The 15,996-nt window shown below is 43.3% G+C and overlaps 1 protein-coding gene across 4 annotated transcripts in view; it reads left to right on the top strand.

Annotated features, from left to right (window-relative positions):
- LOC106583397 (butyrophilin-like protein 2) overlaps positions 1–15,996 on the top strand; it is a 428,110-nt gene that overhangs the window by 236,195 nt on the left and 175,919 nt on the right. For 2 of the 4 annotated variants that reach the window (XM_082965415.1, XM_082965414.1), the window contains exon 1: positions 2,136–2,325. The exons of the other annotated variants lie outside the window; for them this stretch is intronic. In XM_082965415.1, the coding sequence (XP_082821541.1) occupies positions 2,253–2,325 (73 nt within the window). In that variant the 5' untranslated portion in view covers positions 2,136–2,252. Of the gene's footprint in view, positions 1–2,135; positions 2,326–15,996 lie in introns of those variants that run through there. 4 annotated transcript variants of the gene reach the window in all.

Raw genomic sequence — 15,996 nt, 5'->3', positions numbered from 1 at the left:
GTTGTAATTGTGGTGGGAACCATGAAGCCACGTCTTCCTAACGCCCCACAAGGGGGAAACAGAATGAGGTGGCCAAAGCCAGGGCTGTCCAGAGCATTTCAGCAGCTGGGAAAAGGGTAGAGGGGTTGAATGGTGGATCAGAAGAGCCCATGGTAGTGGATAGGCCTACACTGCAGGATGCAGACATTTTAAAGGTTAAGAAGGTGGACTTTGTGGTTTTTATGGCTATGGTGATTAATGGCACTGCCAAGGTGGAGAGAAGGTCCAGGAAAATTGAAATCATTGAGGATGTGGCGGAGCGGTTCCTGGGACTGAAAGATTTGTCAGCGAAGGAGTTGCATGGCATATTGGCAGAAGCCGTACCACCCTCTCAGGTCCCAGAGCCGTACCACCCTCTCAGGCCCTAGAGCCGTACCACCCTCTCAGGTCCTAGAGCCGTACCACCCTCTCAGGCCCTAGAGCCGTACCACCCTCTCAGGTCCCAGAGCCGGACCACCCTCTCAGGCCCTAGAGCCGTACCACCCTCTCAGGTCCCAGAGCCGGACCACCCTCTCAGGCCCCAGAGCCGGACCACCCTCTCAGGCCCCAGAGCCGGACCACCCTCTCAGGCCCTAGAGCCGGACCACCCTCTCAGGTCCTAGAGCCGGACCACCCTCTCAGGTCCTAGAGCCGACCACCCTCTCAGGTCCTAGAGCCGGACCACCCTCTCAGGCCCTAGAGCCGGACCACCCTCTCAGGTCCTAGAGCCGGACCACCCTCTCAGGTCCCAGAGCCGGACCACCCTCTCAGGCCAGAGCCGGACCCCCTCTCAGGCCTAGAGCCGTACCACCCTCTCAGGCCCTAGAGCCTGAAAAGGGAGATATGGAGAACTACAAGAAGGAAGAAGTGGGAGTTTGTTTGTTTTGGCAGTGTACTATTTTAATTAGGATGGATTAAGTTAGTTTCACTATTCCGCATGGATTTTACATTTTGGGGTTTCAAACCGTCAATTTGGTGGCGACAATACACATTGGGGACATGAGCAGAACTCTGGAAGGGGAAAATGGAGTCCCTAGAGAGAGCAAGTCCAAGATGGGTGTCAGGGATGGAGCAGCACTATTAACATAAGGAGATGTGAACGTGGAAAACGGAGAAGATGAGGGAAAAGAGAGGGAGAAGAGGTCTAAGAGAGGGAGGGAAGAAGAGGGGGAGCTGGAGTTGTATAAAAATGGTGGGAAAAAGGGAGATGGTTTGTTAAAGAAGAATGGTAGGAAGTGTAAGCAGAGGGAGCTGAAGACAGGAGGAGAAATGGAAGTGAATGAGGGTGAAGTATCAGAGGTGGTAGGTGTAGTAAAGTTATCAGAGACCGAGGTATGACCGAGGATCAGGAAAAAGATGAGTCTGTGACAGTAGGAGTGAAGTTTATGGAAAAAGTGGACTCTTGCCTTTTGGCTGATCCATTTGTGGCTTCACGGTGGGTGATAAAAAGAGTAGGGTCATGTTAATTGTTAATTGTGTTAATTGTGGGGGTGCCCATGGAGCTGGGGATCAGAAATGTCCCGTGCGAGAAAGGCAGGTTGAGGATTCCAGGGTTGTAGTAGTGCAGAAGTTGTCATATGCTGAGGCAGTGAAGAAAGTAGAGGAAGATGGGTTAAGGGGTGGTGAGAGTAGTGGAGATATACCAGTACAGAGGGATAGGGCAAAATGTGAAATACGTTTCAGTAAGATTGGATTTTTAGCATTTATAGCAATGGTTATGAACTGTACAGCAGGCATGGATCTGAAGTCTCAGGAAATAGAGGTTGTGGTGGCAGCTGCAGAGAGGTATTTGGGTGTGTGGGAGACTTGACAATAGAAAGAGTAACAGGGTGTGTTAAGTGGTGATGTCCCATCCTTTCAGGGTGATGGCATGAGGTAGGAAATACATTTAATTAGTGGAGTAGGGGGGTGTTAATTTTATTCTATTTAATTTTGAAATTAGTGAGTATAGTGTTAGATGGTAGGGTATTTATTCAGTAACATTTTTTCTTTTTCAAGTAAAGTATAAGGGAGTTGTACTCCAGGCTAGTAGGTGGCGGTAATGCAACAAATTGGAAGCCAACCGCCGTTAAACCTCAGAAGAAGCACATTGTTGGGAACGTCATTAGACGGAAGAGGAAGAACGTCATTAGACGGAAGAGGAAGAACGTCTTTAGACTGAAGAGGAAGGAACGTGTGTTTGAAACTAAAATCGCTAGTAACAACCAGCATCAAACGTAACATTGCTTGTCAAAATGGATATCATTTCTCGTTATGGTTTGCATTTATGCTGGCTGTGCTTCTGCTGTCTTTCTACAACATCCGAAGGTGAGTTGCTCACACCATCGCTTAGCTAGCTTCAGAAAGCTCAGCTACCGAGCTAGCTAAGTTAGCTAGTAAACCCAATGTAAGCCGGCTAGCAAAGATACATCCTGAAGTGATATAACGTTGTTAGCAATACGATGTGAAGTTATATGGTGTTATTCTCAACTTGCTATCATCTTAGATCATCCAGATGCAGGTTTATGTAGCTAACGTTAACTAGTTAACTGGGTCAGCATGTCATTACGTTAACTAGTTAACTAGTAATGTTGACATTATGGTCAACTGTGGCTCCCGAGTGGTGCAGCGGTCTAAGGCACTTCATTGCGTCACTACAGACCCTGGTTCGACTCCAGGCTGTATCACATCTGGGCGTGTTTAGGAGTCCCAGAGGGTGGGGCACAATTGGCCCAGCGTCGTCCGGGTTTTAGCCCGTGTAGGCCGTCATTGTAAATAAGAATTATGTTCTTAACTGACTGGGGTGCAAAAGGAGCAGAATAAATAAATACACTATGGGGATGAGGTAGGTAGATAGATGGGCTGTATACAGATGGGCTATGTACAGGTGCAGTGATCTGTGAGCTGCTCTGGCAGCTGGTGCTTAAAGCTAGTGAGGGAGATGGGAATCTCCAGCTTCAGAGATTTTTGCAGTTCATTCCAGTCATTGGCAGCAGAGAACTGGAAGGAAAGGCGACCGAAGGAGGAATTGGCTTTGGGGGTGACCAGTGAGATATACCTGCTGGAGCGCGTGCTACGAGTGGGTGCTGCTATGGTGACCAGCAAGCTGAGATAAGGCGGGGCTTTACCTAGCAGAGATTTGTAGATAACCTGTAGCCAGTGGGTTTGGCGACGAGTATGAAGTGAGGGCCAGCCAACGAGAGCATATAGGTCGCAGTGGTGGGTTGTGTATGGGGCTTTGGTGACAAAACGGATGGCACTGTGATAAACGGCATCTAGTTTGTTGAGTAGGGTATTGGAGACTATTTTATAGATGACATCGCCGAAGTCGAGGATCGGTAGGATGGTCAGTTTTACAAGGGTATGTTTGGCAGCATGAGTGAAGGATGCTTTGTTGCGAAATAGGAAGCCGATTCTAGATTTAATTTTGGATTGGAGATTCTTAATATGAGTCTGGAAGGAGAGTTTACAGTCTAGCCAGACACCCAGGTATTTGTAGTTATCCACGTATTCTAAGTCAGAGCTGTCCAGAGTAGTGATGCTGGATGGGCGGGCAGGTGCGGGCAATGATCGGTTGAATAGCATGCATTTTTTTTTTGCGTTTTAAGGGCAGTTGGAGGCCACGGAAGGAGAGTTGTATGGCTTTGAAGCTCGTCTGGAGGTTAGTTAACACAGTGTCCAAAGAACGGGCCAGAAGTATACAGAATGGTGTCGTCTGCGTAGAGGTGGATCAGAGAATCACCAGCAGTTAAGAGCAACATCATTGATGTATACTGAGAAGAGATTTGGCCCAAGAATTGAACCCTGTGGCACCCCCATAGAGACTGCCAGAGGTCCGGACAACAGGCCCTCCGATTTGACACACTGAACTCTATCAGAGAAGTAGTTGGTGAACCAGGCGAGGCAGTCATTTGAGAAACCAAGGCTGTCGAGTCTGCAAATAACAATGTGGTGATTGACAGAGTCGAAAGCCTTGGCCAGGTCGATGAGTACAGCTGCACAGTAATGTCTCTTATCGATGGCGGTTATGATGTCGTTAAGGATCTTGAGCGTGGCTGAGGTGCACCTATGACCGGCTCTGAAACCAAATTGCATAGTGGAGAAGGTACGGTGTGAATGAAAATGGTCGGTAATCTGTTTGTTAACTTGGCTTTCGAAGACCTTAGAGATGCAGGGTAGGATAGATATAGGTCTGTAGCAGTTTGGGTCTTGAGTGTCTCCCCCTTTGAAGAGGGGGATGACCGCAGTAGCTTTCCAATCTTTGGGAATCTCAGGCGATACGAAAGAGAGGTTGAACAGGCTAGTAATAGGGGTTGCAACAATTTCGGCAGATGATTTTAGAAAGAGAGGGTCCAGATTGTCTAGCCCGGCTGATTTGTAGGGGTCCAGATTTTGCAGCTCTTTCAGAACATCAGCTATCTGGATTTGGGTGAAGGAGAAATGGTGGGGGCTTTGGCGGCTTGCTGTGGAGGGTGCCGGGCAGTTGATCGGGGTAGGGGTAGCCAGGTGGAAAGCATGGCCAGCCGTAGAGAAATGCTTATTGAAATTCTCAATTATAGTGGATTTATCGGTTGTAACAGTGTTTCCTAGCCTCAGAGCAGTGGGCAGCTGGGAGGAGGTGCTCTTATTCTCCATGGACTTTACAGTGTCCCAGAACTTTTTTGAGTTTGTGCTACAGGATGCAAACTTCTGTTTGAAAAAGCTAGCCTTTGCTTTCCTAACTGCTTGTGTATATTGGCTCCTAACTTCCCTGAAAAGTTGCATATCGCGGGGGCTATTCGATGCTAATGCAGAACGCCACAGGATGTTTTTGTGCTGGTCAAGGGCAGACAGGTCTGGAGTGAACCAAGGGCTATATCTATTCCTGGTTCTACATTTTTTGAATGGGGCATGCTTATTTAAGATGGTGAGGAAGGCACTTTTAAAGAATAACCAGGCATCCTCTACTGTCAGGATGAGGTCAATATCATTCCAGGATACCCCGGCCAGGTCGATTAGAAAGGCCTGCTCGCAGAAGTGTTTTAGGGAGCGTTTGACAGTGATGAGGGGTGGTCGTTTGATCGCAGACCCATTACGGATGCAGGCAATGAGGCAGTGATCGCTGAGATCTTGATTGAAAACAGCAGAGGTGTATTTGGAGTGCGAGTTAGTTAGGAAGATATCTATGAGGGTGCCCGTGTTTACTGATTTGGGATTATATCTGGTAGGTTCATTGAGGGCATCAAGCTTAGATTGTAGGATGGCCGGAGTATCAAGTGTATGAGTCTGTCCTCATTGTACGTCTGGTATTTGATGTCACACCTCAAATGATGAGCTGGTGGACTGAGACCAGATGGGGGGTGTAATAGGTGGTGACATGACAGTGTGTTATCAGAGGACTGAGACCAGATGGGGGGTGTAATAGGTGGTGACATGACAGTGTGTTATCAGAGGACTGAGACCAGATGGGGGGTGTAATAGGTGGTGACATGACAGTGTGTTATCAGAGGACTGAGACCAGATGGGGGGTGTAATAGGTGGTGACATGACAGTGTGTTATCAGAGGACTGAGACCAGATGGGGGGTGTAATAGGTGAGGACATGACAGTGTGTTAGAAGAGGCCTAAAACCAGATGGTGAACTAAATGGAAGTCACAGGTTACATCCCACATAGCAGCCTATTCCCTATAAAGAGCACTACTGTTGACCAGGAGTCTGATCAGCAGCAGTTCACTATGTAGTTGACCGGGTGCGATGTGGGACATAGCCAGAGTGTTCTCTCATGACCTGTGCTCTCTGCTAACTAACTACACTGAACAAAAATATAAATGTGCTAATACACACAGTAGTGTCTATACATTAGACCTCTGTATCTCTGATCAGTAGTGTCTATACATTAGACCTCTGTATCTCTGACCTACACACAGTAGTCATGACGTTGGCCTCTTTTGGTACAATTTTGTGATACTCAGAAGAGACAATATAGCCATATTACCATAAAACTGTTTATATAATAGACTCAGTTTAAGACTTGCCTCATATGGGTGTATGGAATGTATTAATAAGGATAAAGCTTTTGTAAGACATTGAGATACTATGTACTGATGTAATGTGATAGAATTGTATTTCTGTAACCAAATCTAACTCAGTCATAGGCACGCCCCAGGGACATATACAGGACCAGGCGTCATTTGACCAGCCTGTTCGATGGGCACTATAAAACACTCCCTGATTTACATTTCTCCAGACCAGGCCTACACTCTATGGCCAGAGGTTTGACCAGCCAAGTACTCTACTGAAAGTGAACCATACCACGTGGTTAACTTTTAGACTATTGATACCGACAGAATAAGAACAAGTCTTTGATATTAATTATTAGTCTGCAGCTAAGTAAATTATATCATCGAACGCGAAGACCAACGAAACCACCATTCGATGACGACATTAATGAATGTCGCTTTGAAAGATCCATTCTAACCGAGAGAGAGACTCTCCATCAGAACTACTCTCCAACAAGAATCAGAACGACACACTGAGCGTAAATATATATTGATTGCAATTGTTCCCGAATGAGTGAGCCTTCAATTGTCAATTGTTAATATTAATGAACTCTGTGTAACTTCTCAGCTGACCGTTTATGACCCATTGTCTAACAGACCAACCACGCCTGTTAGCCATTAGCTCACATTACCCTACCAATCCTTTGTGACGATAATTACTGTTTGTATGTTTTCTGTTAATTACTTAGTGTAGTAAATAAATGATTTTAAGACAATTGATGTATGGATGATTTTAGTAAAGACTGGGTTCGTGCAGATACAACAATTTACGACGTTTTGGAATGAGACTGGACGCGAGGTAAAATACACCATTTAAACCAGAAGATAATCGGCCTATTCTATAATAGAATATTATAGTACAGGAAAGTTATATTAGGAAAATTATAGCTTTTGTAATCTGAATATTCTCCTTGGTGCCCCGATCTCCTAGGTAATTACAATTAAACGATTAATCAGTTTAGTCGCGTGATAATAATTACAGGGAGCTAATTGATAAACATATCTTCCGTTTAATGGTACCCCCAAAGACACGACACAGTAGTGTCTATACATTAGACCTCTGTATCTCTGACCTACACACAGTAGTGTCTACACATTAGACCTCTATCTCTGATCAGTAGTATCAAATTGTATTTGTCACATTCTCCGAATACAACAGGTGTTCCCCAGGCGGCGAAGACGTGGATGTTGATTAAGGCAGCCCCCTCCGCACCTCTCTGATTCATAGCGGTTAAATGTGGAAGACACATTTCAGTTGAATGCATTCAGTTGTACAACTGACTAGTATCCCCCTTTCCCTTACCGTGAAATGCTTACTTACAAGCCCTTAACCAAAAATGCAGTTCAAGAACTGCTAAATAAACTAAAGTTTAAAAAAATGATAAAGTAACACAATAAAATAACAATAACAAGCTATATACAGGGGGGTACCGAGTAAATACGTGGGGGTACAGGTTAGTCGTAATTTGTACATGTAGGTAGGAATAATGCATAGATATTAAATGGCGAGTAGCAGCAGTGTAAAAACAAAGGAGGGGTGGGGGGGGTTGTCAATGTAAATAGTCCGGAATCTTGGCCCCAGTGATATACTGGGCGGTACGCACTACCCTCTGTAATGGCTTACGGTCAGATGCCAAGCAGTTGACATACCAGGTGCCGATGCAACCGGTCTGGATGCTCTCGATGGTGCAGCTGTAGAATTATCTTAGGATCTAGGGACCCATGCCAAATCTTTTCAGTCTCCCGAGAGGGAAAAGATGTAAATGGGGGCCTGTTCGGCCCGCCTTTCCCTGGGAGAGACACTGGCCGGTCTCTGACCTCCCTATAGGCTGTCTCATCGTTACCACTTGTGTCGTCAGCAAACTTGATGATGGTGTTGGAGTCGTGTTTAGCCACGCAGTCGTGGGTGAACAGGGACTACAGGAGGGGACTACAGGAGGGGACTAAGTACACACCCCTGGGGGGCCCAGTGTTGAGGATCAGCATGGCAGATGTGTTGTTGTCTACCCTTACCACCTGGGGGTGGCCTATCAGGAAGTCCAGGATCCAGTTGCAGAGGGAGGTGTTTAGTCCTAGGGTCCTTAGCTTAGTGATGAGCTTTGTGGGCACTATAGTGTTGAACACTGAGCTGTAGTCAATGAACAGCATTCTCACGTAGGTATTCCTTTTGTCCAGGTGTGAAAGGGCAGTGTGGAGTGCAATTGAGATTGCGTCATCTGTGGATCTGTTGGGGCGGTATGCGAATTGGAGTGGGTCTAGGGTTTCCGGGATGATGGCGTTGATTGATGTGAGCCATGACCAGCCTTTCAAAGCACTTCATGGCTACTGACGTGAGTGCTACGGGGCGGTAAACATTTAGGCAGGTTGCTATTGTGGTCTGCTTGAAACATGTAGGTATTACAGACTCTGTCAGGGAGAGGTTGAAAATGTCAGTGAAGACACTTACCAGTTGGTCTGCGCATGCTTTGAGTACATGATCTGGTAATCCGTCTGGCCCCGCGGCTTTGTGAATGTTTAAATATCTTGCTCACATCAGCTACAGAGAGCATAATCACAGTCGTCCAGACAGCTGGTGCTCTCATGCATGCTTCAGTGTTGCTTGCATCAAAGCGAGCAAAAAAGGCATTTAGCTCGTCTGGTAGGCTCGCGTCACTGGGCAGCTCGCGGCTGGGTCTCCCTTTGTAGTCTGTAATAGTTTGCAAGCCCTGCCACATCCTACGAGCGCCAAAGCCTGTGTAGTAGGATTCAATCTTAGTCCTGTATTGACGCTTTGCCTGTTTGATGGTTCGTTTGAGGGCGTAGCGGGATTTCTTATGTGCGTCCTGCTCCTTGAAATCGGCAGCTCTAGCCTTTAACTCGGTGCGGATGTAGCCTGTAATCCATGGCTTCTGGTTGGGATATGTACGTACGGTCACTGTGTAGGACGATGTCGTCGATGCACTTCTTGATGAAGCCGGTGACTGAGGTGGTATACTCCTCAATGCCATTGAATCAGTGTCTATACATCTGTTCTTTTGAGTTTTGATGTTGTATCTCTGACCAGTAGTATCAGGGTGTCTTTTCTTTAGATCCAGAATGGCTCTATCTGTATCTGGACAATATATTGTCTCATGTTTTTGGTTTTAATCTTGGTCGACTGAGTTATCTGTTCTTTCGACCTTTCAATTTCTCTGAATTTTTAAGTGGTGTGTGTGTGTGTGTGTGTGTGTGTGTGTATATATTACACCCTATGTGTTTTAATAAAATCAACTATAGGCATTGAGCTCGTCTGATGCTTTAACCTCTCTCGGGTATGTGGGACAAAATCGTCCCGCACTGTTCAACAGCCAGTTAGAAATCAGAGCACCAAATTTAAAACCACAAAATCTCATAATTCAAAGTTCTCAAACATAGGACTATTTTATACCATTTTATAGATACACTTCTCCTGAATCGAACCACGTTGTCCGATTTCCAAAAGTCTTTACAGCGAAAGCAAAACATTAGATTATGTTAGGAGAGTACATAGACAAAAGTAACCACACAGCCATTTTCTAATCAACTAGCATGCATCACAAATACCCAAAACACAGCTAAATGAAGCACTAACCTTTGACAATCTTCATCAGATGACACTCCTAGGACATCATGTTACACAATACATGCATTTTTTTTTGTTCTATCAAGTTCATATTTGTATCCAAAAACAGCATTTTACAGTGGCGCGTGAAGTTCAGAAAATATTTAGCCTCAAACTGCCGGTGAATCAGCACTACAATTAACAAAAATACTATTCAAAAACCTTGATAAAATATTAAACTGTCATTCAAAGAATTATAGATTAACATCTACTGAAAGAATGTAACCGCATTGCCAGATTTCAAAATAACTTTACTGGGAAATCACACTTTGCAATAATCTGAGTACTGTGCTCAGAAAAATACACTAGGCGATACAGATAGCCGCCATGTTGGAGTCATCTAAAATATTAAATGGCATTAGAAATATTCACTTACCTTTGATGATCTTCATCAGAAGGCACTTCCAGGTATTCAACAAATGTTGTTTTGTTCGATAAAATCCATAATTTATGTGCAAATAGCGCCTTGTTGTTCGCGCGTTCAGTAAGCTACTCAAAATGTCGTAAGTGCGCCGAAAATGTGACTATGGAAGTTTTTTAAATTTTTTATTTACGTTCGTTCAAACATGTCAAACGTCGTAAAACATCAATCTTTAGGGCCTTTAGAACGTGAAGATTCAGTAATATTTCAACCGGACGGTTCCTGTGTCTTGAAAAACGTTTTGGAACGTGGAGCAACCTCTCACGTGAATGCGCGTCTCCTCCCCGGGGTCACCAGCTTCTCAGCCTTCTCATTCAGTCTCTGTTCATCGTAGACGCTTCAAATAACTTCCTAAAGACTGTTGACATCTAGTGGAAGCCTTAGGAAGTGCAAAATGAACCCTAACTCACCGTGTGTTCGATTGGCAATGACTTGAAAGGACTACAAGCACCAGAATTCTCACTTCCTGCTTAGATTTTTCTCAGGTTTTTGTCTGCAATATGAGTTCTGTTATACTCACAGACACCATTCAAACAGTTTTAGAAACTTTAGAGTGTTTTCTTTCCAAATCGACTTATATATATATATATTCCAGTTCCTGGGCCTGAGTAGTAAGCCGTTTAATTTGGGTACGTTTTTCATCTGGCCGTGAAAATACTGCCCCCTACCCTAAAGAGGTTAAGCTTACGATTTAATGCCTCAAGAAGCTTTAGAAGAAAAAAACCTTTACCTGAAGGCTTTACAACGAAAGCAAAACATTAGATTATGTCAGCAGAGTACCAAGCCAGAAATAATCAGACACCCATTTTTCAAGCTAGCATATAATGTCACAAAAACCCAGAAGACAGCTAAATGCAGCACTAACCTTTGATGATCTTCATCAGATGACACACCTAGGACATTATGTTATACAATACATGCATGTTTTGTTCAATCAAGTTCATATTTATATAAAAAAACAGCTTTTTACATTAGCATGTGACGTTCAGAACTAGCATACCCCCCGCAAACTTCCGGGGAATTTACTAACAATTTACTAAATTACTCACGATAAACGTTCACAAAAAGCATAACAATTATTTTAAGAATTATAGATACAGAACTCCTCTATGCACTCGATATGTCCGATTTTAAAATAGCTTTTTGGTGAAAGCACATTTTGCAATATTCTAAGTACATAGCCCAGCCATCACGGGCTAGCTATTTAGACACCCGGCAAGTTTAGCACTCACCAATATCAGGTTTACTATTATAAAAGTTAGATTACCTTTTGTTGTCTTCGTCAGAATGCACTCCCAGGACTGCTACTTCAATAACAAATGTTGGTTTGGTCCAAATAATCCATCGTTATATCCGAATAGCGGCGTTTTGTTCGTGCGTCCCAGACACTATCTGAAATGGTAAATCAGGGTCGTGCGCATGGCGCAATTCGTGACAAAAAAAATCTAAATATTCCATTACCGTACTTCGAAGCATGTCAACCGCTGTTTAAAATCCATTTTTATGCCATTTTTCTCGTAAAAAAGCGATAATATTCCGACCGGGAATGTCCATTTAGCTAAACAGAGGAAAGTAAACAAAGCTTTCGGTCGACGCGGGCACGAGCCTGAGTCTCACAGTACTGTAACCAGCCACTACCCAAACGCGCTACTTTGTTTCAGCCAGAGCCTGCAAAGCCACGATTCAGCTTTTTACCGCCTTCTGAGACCCTATGGCAGCCGTAGGAAGTGTCACGGGACAGCTAAGATCCTCACTCTTCAATAAACAGAGACAAGAAGAACGACACCTTGTCAGACAGGCCACTTCCTGCATGAAACCTTCTCAGTTTTTTGCCTGCCAAATGAGTTCTGTTATACTCACAGACACCATTCAAACAGTTTTAGAAACTTTAGGGTGTTTTCTATCCATATGTAATAAGTATATGCATATTCTAGTTACTGGGTAGGAGTGGTAACCAGATTAAATCGGGTACGTTTTTTATCCGGCGGTGTAAATACTGCCCCCTAGCCCTAACAGGTTAAATACATATACATATTCCAGTTCCTGGGCCCGAGTAGTAGGCCGTTTAATTTGGGTACGTTTTTCATCCGGCCATGAAAATACTGCCCCCTACCCTAGAGAGGTTACGCTTACGATTTAATGCCTCAAGAAGGCTCCAGAAGAAAAAAAAAACTTTACCTGACCCGACCATTCTCCTCCTGGTGGCTATCACATATTCTGCCATTCCTCTCCTGAAGTTGCCGGTAATGGGCTACACTATGAGTTGGCAACCTTTCATGTGGAATGCCAATTTATCTTACCATTTCTACCCATCTGCCAGTTCTGGTTTTCATTTGTAATAATGTCTTCATATCTCTTTGTCAAAATGAAAATGATAAAAACCTAAAAAGTAACTTCTATTACCATTTCCAATTATTGTAAAATAACCAACAAATAAAAACATTGCAGCCCGCAGGTAGAAAATATCCTGATAAATATCCTATAAATCACATTGGCTTCGCCTGTCTGCAACGAACTTTAAACATTGAATCAACTATTCAAAATCAAATTTTATTGGTCACAAACACATGGTTAGCAGATGTTAATGCGAGTGTAGCGAAATGCTTGTGCTTCTAGTTCCGACATTGCAGTAATATCTAACAACTACCAATACACACACATCTAAAGGGGTGAATGAGAATATGTACATATAAGTATATGGATAGGCGATGGCTGAGCGGCATAGGCAAGATGCAGTAGATGGTATAAAATGCGATATGAGTAATGAAAACATGATGTAAACATTATTAATATTATTATTGTATAAAGTGATTAGTGATCCATTTATTAGTGTCCAGTGATTGGGTCTCAATGTAGGCAGCAGCCTCTCTGAGTTAGTGATTGCTGTTTAGCAGTCCGATGGCCTTGAGATAGAAGCTGTTCTTCAGTCTCTCGGTCCCAGCTTTGATGCACCTGTACTGTCCTCGCCTTCTGGATGATAGCAGGGTGAACAGGCAGTGGTTCGGGTGGTTGTTGTCCTTGATGATCTTTTTGGCCTTCCTGTGACATCGGGTGGTATAAGTGTCCTGGAGGGCAGGTAGTTTGCCCCTGGAAGTTTGCCCCCACACCACCCTCTGGAGAGCCTTGCGGTTGAGGGTGGTGTAGTTGCCGTACCAGGCTGTGATGCAGCCCAACAGGGTCCGTCCCGACGCTTGCGCTAGTGAACATGCAACATTGTATAAATATTCTGGGCAGTTTCCCGCGCCAGTGAGCTCGGGACAGACACAGCTATTGGCTATTTGTTGCCGACTCCTCCTCGTGTAGCCGATTACCGTCAACTTCAGTAGAATCAGAATCTGCGAAAGCCAGCAGGAGGATGGTCGGGTCAGATTTTTTATAATTTATTTTCTGGTTACCTTGATCTCCCTCAAGTAATTTGTTATCAAACAGCATAATACAACCATCTAGTTGGTTTTATTCAAAAATAGGAAAAAAATATAGTTGTCTATATATGGAAGAAATGTTTAAGAACAGTCGACTATCGGTTTTTATTTTACCTTTATTTAACAAGGCAAGTCAGTTAAGAACAAATTCGTATTTTCAATGACGGCCTAGGTATAGTGGGTTAACTGCCTTGTTCAGGGGCAGAAGGACAGATTTGTACCTTGTCAGCTCAGGGATTCGATCTTGCAACCTTACCGGTTACTAGTCCAACGCTCTAACCACTAGGCTACCTGCCGCCCCTTGACCAAACTTTTTATCCACTTGTAATAGGTTTATGCATTGTGTGACTTTTAAACTGTATTTTTGTTTACAAAATTTGCTAACATAGGTACACATAATCCATGGTATACAAGGATGTACCTTTATTCTCTTGGGGCATTCACTGGGACCTCTTCGTCTGCAGACAGGCTTTTCACAGCTCTCTGTATCTGAGGACAGACTTCACTAAGAAACATACTGCATTATACTGTAATTAGACAGCCCTGAATATTATGTTGATATACAGTTGAAGTCAGAAGTTTACGTACACTTACGTTGGAGTCATTGAAACTTGTTTTTCAACCACTCCACAAATTTCTTGTTAACCTCTATGGGCTAGGTGGGACGCAAGCGTCCCACCCGTGGTGCACTCCATCAACAGCAGGTGCATTTCAAGAGCGGCAAATTTGAATCCAAATAAATGTCAAAATTCAAATTTTTCAAACATACAACTATTTTACACCCTTTGAAAGATAAACATCTCCTTAATCTAACCACGTTTTACGATTTCAAAAAGGTTTTACGGCGAAAGCATAAATTTAGAGTATGTTAGGACAGTACATTTACAAGAGTTGTGTGTAATGTTTTGTCAATTCAAAGACAGGGTCACCAAAACCATAAAACCAGCTAAAATGATGCACTAACCTTTTACAATCTCCATCAGATGACACTCCTAGGACATTATGTTAGACAATGCATGCATTTTTAGTTCTATCAAGTTCATATTTATATCCAAAAACAGCGTTTTACTATGGCATTGATGTTGAGGAAATCGTTTCCCTCCAATAACCGGCAGTCAAGTCAACACCACAAATTAAATAATTAAAATTAGAAAACATTGGTAAAATATTATATTGTCATTTAAAGAATTATAGATTTACATCTCTTGAACGCAATCAACTTGCCAGATTTAAAAATAACCTTACTGGGAAATCACACTTTGCAATAATCTGAGCACTGCGCCCAGAAAAATACGCGTTGCGATACAGACAAGCCGTCATGTTGGGGAGATCTAAAATCGAAAATACTATGTAAATAATCCATTACCTTTGATTCTCTTCATCAGATGTCACTTCCAGGTATCACAGGTCCATAACGAATGTAGTTTTGTTCAAAAAAGCTCATCATTTATGTCCAAAAATCTCCGTCTTGTTAGCACATGATCTAAGCCCGCCGGACTTCACTTCATGAACGAGGGGAAAAAATATATTTACGTTCGTTCAAACATGTCAAACGTTGTATAGCATAAATCATTAGGGCCTTTTTTAACCAGAACATGAATAATATTCAAGGTGGACGAATGCATACTCTTTTATAACGTATTGGAACGAGGGTACCCAACATGAACTCGCGCGCCAGGTGTCTAATGGGCCATCATCGTTCCATGGCTCTTGTTCGGTCAGATCTCCCTCCAGAAGACTCAAAACACTTTGTAAAGGCTGGTGACATCTAGTGGAAGCAATAGGAAGTGCCAAAATATTCCTCAGCCCCTGTGTTTTTCAATGGCATAGGTTTAAAGGTAATACAACACATCAGGTATCCACTTCCTGTCAGAAAATGTCTCAGGGTTTTGCATGCCAAATGAGTTCTGTTATACTCACAGACACCATTCAAACAGTTTTAGAAAATGTAGGGTGTTTTCTATCCATATATAATAAGTATATGCATATTCTAGTTACTGGGTAGGATTAGTAACCAGATTAAATCGGGTACATTTTTTTATCCAGCCGTGCAAATACTGCCCCCTAGCCCCAACAGGTTAACAAACTATAGTTTTTGAAAGTCAGTTAGAACATCTACTTTGTGCAAGACAAGTAATTTTTCCAACAATTGTTTACAGACAGATTAAATATATATGATTTCACTGCATCACAATTCCAGTGGGTCAGAAGTTTACCTACACTATGTTGACTGGACCTTTAAACAGCTTGGAAAATTCCAGAAAATGATGTCATGGGTTTAGAAGCTTCTGATAGGCTAATTGATGTAATTTGAGTCAATTGGAGGTGTACCTGTGGATGTATTTCAAGGCCTACCTTCAAACTCGGTGCCTCTTTGCTTGACATCATGGGAAAATCAAAAGAAATCAGCCAAGACCTCAGATAAAAAATGTGTAGACCTCCACAAGTCTGGTTCATCCTTGGGAGCAATTTCGAAATGCCTGAAGGTACCATGTTCAT

The sequence above is a fragment of the Salmo salar genome, chromosome 18, assembly GCF_965601325.2.
Source record: "Salmo salar chromosome 18, fSalSal1, whole genome shotgun sequence".
NCBI lineage: Eukaryota > Metazoa > Chordata > Actinopteri > Salmoniformes > Salmonidae > Salmo > Salmo salar.
Note: the sequence above shows the minus strand (reverse complement) of the source record. Positions and strands in the feature narration are given on the sequence as shown.